General features: G+C 50.7%; 1 protein-coding gene across 1 annotated transcript; it reads left to right on the plus strand.

Annotated features, from left to right (window-relative positions):
* LOC136471965 (uncharacterized) lies at window positions 1–3,537 on the plus strand. Its single transcript, XM_066469707.1, has 4 exons — window positions 1–99; window positions 260–1,791; window positions 3,030–3,185; window positions 3,273–3,537. The coding sequence occupies exons 2-4, from the start codon at window positions 277–279 to the stop codon at window positions 3,498–3,500; spliced, it is 1,899 nt and encodes a 632-aa protein (XP_066325804.1). The 5' UTR covers window positions 1–99; window positions 260–276; the 3' UTR covers window positions 3,501–3,537.
* Window positions 3,538–9,272: the final 5,735 nt, after the last annotated feature.

Here is a 9,272-nt window from a genome sequence, read left to right on the forward strand (position 1 = left end):
ACGAGAGGCGAAGCCTCTGCTGCTGCCGGCACCGAGACAGCAAGAACCCGCCCGTCACCGGTCCAGCGAGTCCCCTCCAGACCTCCATCTCTTGTTCTGGTCAGTTCTTCTTTCCTCCCCTCCATTACTGATTCGTGCGACACTCTCTTGCGGGCTCATGCGTGTGAATTTGTTGTTGATGGAACGCCGTCCATGGTTTCTTGCCCGCTGCACAGTTCTTGATTCCGAGGTGTTCATGCCGGCCGTTGTGTCCGTGCAGGCAACCCGTTCGACAGAATGCTCCCGGAAGACGCGGCAGCGCAGGGGACGCCTGGAGGCGGTGGCGCCGCCGGCGACCGCCTCAGTCGTCTACCGGACAAGATCCTCCTCCGGGTCATGTCGCACCTCAAGGCGTGGGAGGCGGTGCGCACGTGCGTGCTCTCCCAGAGGTGGCGCCACCTGTGGGCCTCCATGAACCGCCTCGACATCCGCAAGCCGTGCCCCTGCGTCGACGACGGCGACATCAGCGCCGACCATCCCCGGACGACGGCGTTCGCTGAATTCGTCAAGAACCTGCTGCACCGGCGGCGGCAACTGGCGCCGCTGGACTCGCTCCGCCTCTGCTGGAGCCACGAGGCCCTCGACGGGAAGGCCAACACCTGGATCGCCTACGCCGTCAGGCACGGCGCGGAGGAGATCGAGCTCTCCGGGGAGCATCATGTCGTGTACCCATCGCCAGAGTACACGAGCTTCGTTATTACTGACGACGACTTCATCAAGACTCGCCTCAAGATCTTAAAGCTTATCCATGTCCGGCTGGATGACACCACCCTCACCCAGCTCAGCTCTAGGTGCACTTGTTTGGAAGAGATAGAGCTCAAGGACTGTCAAATACCCGAGGCCGCCAAGATTCGGACCACCAAGCTGAAGCGTTTGGCCATGATCAAGTGCAAAATCCCCAACGGCTGCTTGGTTTATGCTCCCAACCTTGTTTCGCTCTGTTGCAGCAGGCCTTTTGGGTATGTTCCTTGGATCGAAAACTTGGGAGCACCTGGTACTGGTATAGTCAATATCATCATGCACCGGACACCAGATGAGTACCCTAAATACACGGACCCTGTTTCCTGCAACCTCAAGATCTTGCAGCTCTCTCATGTCCATCTGGATGACACCACCCTCAGGCAGCTCTGTTCTAGGTGTACTTCTTTGGAAGTACTAGAGCTCAAGGATTGTTCGGTAGAGGGCAGGGAGATTGGATCCATCTCGCTCAAGTATTTGACTACGATCAGCTGCAAATTCGCTATTGGGTTCAGGGTTCATGCTCCAAACCTTGTCTTGCTGCACTGCATCAAGCCTTTTCAACACTTCCCTCAGATCCAGAAAATGGAATTCCTAGTCACAGCAGCTATAGTTCTTGATGACTCTTGCTTACTTTCTGATTGTCAATGGCCACAGGAGGAGGATGAGTCAGATGATAACAGCAACAATGAATCTGATGGTGACTCTGGTGATAGCAAACACAACGAATCTGATGGTAGTAGTATCTACTATGATTCTGATCGCGATCGGTCCGCACCAAGTGATGAAGAGGACGATGACTGTACTCTGAGTTATAGTGTGATTGCAGTGGACAGATACAGAGAATCCAAGTATTTGATTAATGGCCATAAACGCAGAGGAGATGGACATGAACCTGTGAAAAGTTGTGATGAAGAGTATGGGAGCAAGATTTCTAGTGACTTTGGTGGTGTTGGTATGCTTTGGAGCCTCTCACATGTTAAAACAATGGACCTGTTAGCTCATCCAGGAGAGGTACACTTCAGTCACCTTGCTGATACTAGTACCTTTTAGTTTTTATATGCTTTTGTGCACTGTAGACATTTCTTTTCTCAACACTTCGCAAAGTGATGGCTATGCATGGGAAGGAGCATGCTAGTCTCGTTGGCACCTACCCAGTTGATTGCAAAACTTTCATGTAATGTAATTTAAGTTAGGTTTATTTGGGACGTGTTAGCTTCCATCCTTCAACGATAATCTATGGATTACTCGGGGATGTTGTAACCAGTCAAACTCTTTTTCTGCTTAATGAAATACGTGTCACAAGGACACGCTCTTGAAAACAGAGAGAGTAATAGATCATTTTCTTGATAAATTTATGTAGAATAAAATTTAAATGTTTAAATCGGCTGTTAAATGATTAGATCAATATTCTGAAGTTCAGAAATTTAAAACAATGGTAATATTTGCAGGTCTAAAATAACGTATTGGTCTCCATTCAATCAGAATACTTTCTGTGGGTCCCTATTGTACTTTTATGATGGAAATGTCATAAAGTTCTTCACTAAAAATTCAGGGGCTGTGGGATATGGGCCGTTCATGTGAACAAATTTAGCTACAGGAAAAAGCTTTTTGTCTTTAATAATTCTTTCTACTGTTTTTAGTATCGCCCACGTATTTAATTGCTAGTATGTTTCCTATGTAATAGTGCAATTTTTTAATGTCAAAAAAAGTTTCAATCACTACCATTGTTACTGGACTTTGATCCTAACTTATAGTCCCCTAGAATTAGGATTTAATTAATATTTTCTATGGAAATTGTTTGTTTGGATTTGGCCAGAATATGTTTTTTTTCATTTTCTTGATATAGCATGGCCAGCATATTTGTTACTTCAGCATTTTAAGGGCAAACTGTCTTAAACACTGCAGAATGGCTTGAGGTAGAACAAAAATATAATAACTTGCGACCTTCCATATCAAGAGAATTATAGGTTGTCATTATGGAATGTTCATTTCTAATTCATTTGCGAACCTAGTGCTAAAAGGGATATAACTCATTATGGAATGTTCATTTCTAATTCATTTGCGAACCTAGTGCTAAAAGGGATATAACTTCCACCACATAATGTTGGTCCGTTATGATTATTGATTACAATGCTGTGCTTTTTCAATTATCCTATGTTGAAGTATTATAATGTTGTAGTTCATTCAGCTAATGGTTATGGTTGAAAAGCACATTGATGACAAAATTATTTCTAATACAAAATGTGCAGGTGCTGCTTACAAGGGAATTGAAATCTAGCACTGAATTCAAAAACCTGAAGATTCTGTCCCTTGGTGAATGGTGTATAACTCCTGGCTTTGATGAGTTAGCATCCATACTTGGGCACTCACCAAACTTAGAGAAGCTTTTTCTTCACCTTGACATGGTGTGTATAAATTCACATAAATGTTATTATTTTGTGCATGGTCACTGCAACACTGCCTAAACCTTGTTATTATTTTCCTTTGCATAGGCATATAACAAAAGATTGGGATTCATTCAAAGTACAAGCTCATTCGTGTGCACTAAGCTGAAGATGGTGAAGATCACATGCTGTAAGCGTGATGTGATGGTCCATAGATTGGCAGAATTCTTCGGTGAGAATAGCATACCACCTGAGATGATTTTTGTCCATCGGACTGCCTGCTCTGGATGTCGGGGAAGGAAGGCTCCAGGTGAAGCGCAAGGTGCAAAGCTTTAGCTGAAAAGAGATAAGCAAAGAAGATGAATGCAGGAAACTGAGGAAGCCCCACATGATGAGGTTTTCCTTGATATCAAAACTGTAATTGTGTTGGTGAAGTACACTATGAGTTGGGGCAGCTTTGTAGCTGCCAGTGAGTTGCATGGTTTAGATTGTATTCTGAACACAAAAGGTAGCCGTACTTGCTAGGCATTAATCCTTTGGTTCATTAACTTCTCAGTATAGGTTTGACTGTACATGTGTTCACTAGGTTGTGTGGAAAAGGTTGACTGAAAACTCAGAATGTATAGAGACCAAGAATAGCAGCTCCTGATGTCATCTGCTGAGGAGTGATACGTACACATGGAGAAATTCATATTGAATAAATCTGGTCTCTGAATAAGGCCTAACATTTTTGCATAAAGTTGTTGATGGTAGTCGTGTCTATGTGTGATGATTGAGGCTCTGAGGCACATGGTGAATGCTGTTTTTTCACTTTGTGCTGGGAGTTCTCATTCCTTCTGATCGGACTAGATGCCCTACCAGAGTTGCTGCGAAGGTTGTAGGGATGGAAGAGCGGCGGACGAGGCTTAGGGCAGTGGCGGCGGGTTGACGCCGTGGTGATCACGGCGTGAGGAAGAGGAGAAGGTGCGGCTAGGGCTCCCAAGGGAAGCCGGCAACAATTAGGTTACTTCTGCTTAATTCCAATTTCAATTGTTTACAGAGTCTTTATCCTCTCTATGATCCTATAATTAAGGAATAAATACCATAAATAGCTAATAATACTAATATGGGTTGTTATCCCCTAAAGCCGGCGTCCACCTCTAGCCACTAATGGGCATGCGCCTATTATAGTAGACGCCGGTCATAACATCTCTCCCTGCCTGCGCAAACAGCTCGTCCTCGAGCTGAAAGTCGGGGTAGAGGCCTTTGAAGTCGTCGAGGAGCTCCCAGGTGGCTTCGTCGCTGGGCAGTCCACTCCATTGGATGAGGACGTGCCATGTGCCCCGCCGGAGTTGAGCTCGGAGGGCGCGCTCAGGAGCAGGAAGGAGCCTACCATCCAGCAGCGGCGGTAGCGTAGCAGGGCTACCGGAGGATCCCCCTTGTGCGGCTTGAGCAAGCCCACATGGAAGACGTCATGCAGTCGAGCGCCGGCCAGAAGCTGCAGCCGGTAGGCAACCCTGCCAATGCGCTCCAGCACTTGGAAAGACCCCGCGTAGCGAGGGCCAAGCTTCCCTTTTGCCCGGGGCTCCAAAGACTGCGTGGTCCGATGAAGCAGGCGCAGCCAAACCCAATCGCCCACAGAGAACTCCAGGTCACGGTGGCCGGCGTCGTAGTACTTCTTAGACAGCTACTGCGCCTGAAGGAGGCGCTGCCGGACCTCAGCCAGCACCTCATCTCGGCTACGGAGTAAGGCGTCGGTCGTGTCAGTCCGCGCCGACCCCAGCTGGTATGGAAGTATCGGCTGGTGCGGCCGGCCATAGACCACTTCGAATGGAGTGGCACGCAGGGCGGTATGAAAGGAGGTGTTGTAGCAATACTTCATCCAAGGCAACCAGTCCACCCACGCTCGCGGCCGATCACCTGTAACACAACGTAAATACATCGCAATCACCTTGTTGACCACCTCCGACTGGCCGTCCGTCTGAGGGTGGAAGGCCATGCTCATACGCAAGGTGACACCTGCCATCTTGAAGAGGTCGCGCCACATGTGATCGGTGAACATGGGGTCCCTATCGCTGACGATGGAAGAAAGGAACCCATGGAGTCAAACGATGCCGTCGAAGAAAGCACGGGTGACGGAAGCGGCGGTGTAGGGGTCGGCGCAGACACACATTATGACCCGCGTCTACTATAATAGGCGCAGGCCCATTAGTGGCTAGAGGTGGACGTCGGCTTTAGGGGCTAACAACCCATATTAGTATTATTAGCTATTTATGGTATTTATTCCTTAATTATAGGATCCTAGAGAGGATAAAGACTCTGTAAACAATTGAGATTGGGATTAAGCAGAAGCAACCTAATTGTTGTCGGCTTTCCTTGGGAGCCCAAGCCACACCTTCTCCTCTTCCTCGCGCCATGATCACCAAGGCGCCAACCCACCGCCGCTGCCCTAAGCCTCATCAAAAAAACACAAGCACGAACATGCGCAAAAAGGGGCAGAGCACGTCGTTCATCAAAGCCTAAAAAGTCGCCGGTGGGTTGGAAAGGCCGAACGGCATGACCAGGAACTCAAAATGGCCATGGTGAGTGCAGAATGCCATCTTGGCGATGTCGTCGGGGTGCATCCGCACTTGATGGTAGCCTGAATGCAAATCGAGCTTGGTGAAGAAGCGAGCCCCGTGAAGCTCGTCAAGAAGCTCATCGACGATCGGAATCGAGAATTTGTCCTTGGACGTCTTGGCGTTGAGGGCCCGGTAGTCGATGCAAAAGCGCCAGGAGTTGTCCGCCTTGCGTACCAGCAGCATGGGGGTGAAAAACGAGGACGTGCTCGGCCGGATGATGCCTTGGGCGAGCATAGTAGCGCACTGACGCTCCAACTCATCCTTCTGCAGCTGAGGTAGCGATAGGGGCGAACGGTGACTATAGTTGTACCCGACAGTAGGTGGATGCGGTGATCATACGGCCGCATCAGAGGGAGCCCCTGTGGCTCAGCGAAGACTGGCTCAAACTGCTCTAGGAGGTGGTCCAGTAGTGGCTGGGAGGGGGCAGCAGCGATCGCCCACGCTATCGGTTCCCAGATGTCGTCGTGAGGGGACCCCAAGCCCTTCCATAGAATGCATCGGGCGCCTCGTGTGAAAGCCATGCACAAATCCTCAAAATCCCTGAGGATAGGACCCAGAGTACGTAGGAACTCGACGCTAAGAATAAGATCAAAACCACCCAGTCTGATGCCATAGCAGCTGATGGTGAACTCCGCTGTACCAATGGCCAGGGCCACATCCCGGGCGACACCTTCGCAAAGGCACACGATCGTCGTTGGCCACCAGTACCCACATGGTAGGGTGTGGTGCTGTAGAGACGTGTAAACGGCATAGGACATCAGCGTTGATGAAGTTGTGCGTAGAGCCGGAGTCAAGGAGCGCCACAAGCCGGTGGCCATGTACGGAGACTGGAAGGAGCATAGCATTCTCGGTCTGGATGCCAACAATGGCGTAGAGGGACACCTGAGGCTAGGCTACAGGTTCCTGCCCCACTGCTAGTGCAGGCGCAAGCATAGTAGCCTCCTCCGGAAAGGCAGCCACAGCGGCCACCTTCGCTGGGATGTCATCGTCGAGGTAATCCACCGCTTTGAGGTAGAATAGGCGCTGGCACACATGACCGTGCACGTAGGGCTCATCATAATTATAGCAGAGACCTTGGCGGTGGCGCTCTAGTTGCTCCGCTGGGGACAGCCGGTGGAAAGGACGAGCAGGGGCTACAGCACCCACTGGTGCTTGAGTTGTGGTCGCCCTCGGGGCTGCTGGTACCGCTACAGCAGGCCATGGCGGCGCTGGGATGCCCAGGCACTGAGGAGGCCGGGCGCCACGCTGAGCAGTGGGCGATGTCGTGGCAGCGGCACGATGCTCAAAGGCCCTAGCCAAATACATGGCCGTTTGGAGGTTCTAGGGCTCCCGTAGCTCCACGCCGACCTTAATGTGCTCCAGAAGGCCGCCCACAAACAACTTCGACTTCTAGGATGCGGAGAGGTTCCGAGCATGACATAGCACCATAAGCGTTCGAAGTAGTCCTGTACCGTGGAGGTGAAGGGCAGGCAAGCAAGTTCAGATAAACGTGTCCCACGAACAGCCGGCCCAAACTACAGATTGCATAGCTCCTTGAAACGTTCCCACATAGGCATGCCCTCGTCTTGCTCAAGGGCGTAGTACCATGTTTGGGCCGCACGCGGTGAGATGGTATGACGCGAGCCAATACGGTCCGAGGCAAGGGTATGCTGCCCGCGGAAAAACTGGTCACGATGATTGAGCCAATTGAGGGGATCCTCGGCACCATCGTATGTGGGGAACTCCAACTTGTAGAAGCGTGGAGGGTGAGCGCCGTGGTTGACACCCAGAGCTGCTGGTTCTAGAGCAAAGGATGCGAACGATGAGGCGGCGTGGTGGTGCTACATGTTACCGTCGGAGAGTATAGGACCATCAACGCCTCCATAGAAAACCCCCTCGGTGTAGTAGGGCTGTTGTACCCCCCACCGTAGTGGATCAGGACGCCTATGGTAGGGGCTGGGGCAGCCAACATCGTGGTCGCTGGAAACGTTGCTATCATATACACCGGCCCTACCGTCGGGGCTAGGGCATAAGATGGGATCGGCGATGGGGAGGGTGGCATCTGTAGTAGATGGATGGGCACGCCGGTTGCACTGGACTAGGGGCTCCCAGCAGGGAACACCAGCGGCAGGGAGGCCATGGCCGATTGCGGTGGTGGCGGTGGGCGCGGTGAGGAGGACAGCGGCTGCTGCGAGGCGAGGTAGGACTGCATCGCTGCATGGAACAGGTCAGCTCGTGGAGGACGGAGTGGGCGTCGAAGCGGATGGCAGCAGCTGCGTAGCAGTGGTGATTGGCAGCGGCGGCGGTGGGCTGGTGGAGGTGGAAAGAGGGCCTGACATCTCTGATACCAGATTAATAGGACTAGATGCCCTACTGGAGTTGCTGTGAAGGTTGTAGGGATGGAAGAGCGGTAGACAAGGCTTAGGGCAGCGGCGGCGGGTTGGCGCCATGGTGATCACGGCGCGAGGAAGAGGAGAAGGTGTGGCTAGGGCTCCCAAGGGAAGCCGGCAACAATTAGGTTGCTTCTGCTTAATTTCAATCTCAATTGTTATAGAGTCTTTATCCTCTCTAGGATCCTATAATTAAGGAATAAATATCATAAATAGCTAATAATACTAATATGGTTTGTTAGCCCCTAAAGCCGGTGTCCACCTCTAGCCACTAATGGGCCTGCGCCTGTTATAGTAGACGCCGGTCATAACACCTTCTTTCTTCACACACTCTCTCCTATGTAAAGATTTATGATCAAATTTAGGGATATGTCGAGACTTTCTGATGCAATCCCAAGCATAAAAACAAATTCTTTTGTGAACACTTTGTGACACAATATTATATATATATATATATATATATATAGATGAAAGAGAAGAGAGGTGGGCTGTAATTATATAGCCATCTGATGCAAAGAAAGTGAAGCATGTATTAATGATGAAATATATCCTACTGCTAGCCAACCACTATATGTGTAGCGTGATAGAGGAGATATAAATATACCTAGTTGTAAATTGTATTATTAGTTATGTAGTGTTATTCCGAACCATCGAAATTTCTATCCATTTCAGAACAAAAATTCTAACACGCGACCCCTCGCTCTGAAGAACGACCGCACGACCCGTCGCACGCAGCGCCTCCCCATGCTCCCACACCCTCCTCCCTAACGCAGCACCTCCCTCCCTCCGCGAGCTCCTCGGCGACCATGCGCCCGCTCCAAAGACGACAACGATGGTGGAGATGAAGTCGGCGTCGACAGCAGCTCCGACGAGGTAGGCCGGTTCCTCCTCCTCTTGGATCTGAGCCCATCGGAGACAAAGATGACGGTGACGGTGGCGGTGGTTAGGGTTCCAGTGAGCTTCTCCCCCTCTTTCTTCTCCAACTTCGGCGGCTATAGAAGGGGTCATCTGGGAGGAGGCAAGCAAGCCATGCTGTTTAGAGGCCCTAGCGGTGGTAGTGGCGGCCAGACCAGGTCAGGCGGGGGAGTTTTGTCAGAGTTGGAGAAGACGGCAGTAGCCGAGCTCGCCAAAGTTGGAGA

This window comes from Miscanthus floridulus, chromosome 8 (assembly GCF_019320115.1).
Source record: "Miscanthus floridulus cultivar M001 chromosome 8, ASM1932011v1, whole genome shotgun sequence".
In the NCBI taxonomy this organism is placed as follows: Eukaryota; Viridiplantae; Streptophyta; class Magnoliopsida; order Poales; family Poaceae; genus Miscanthus; species Miscanthus floridulus.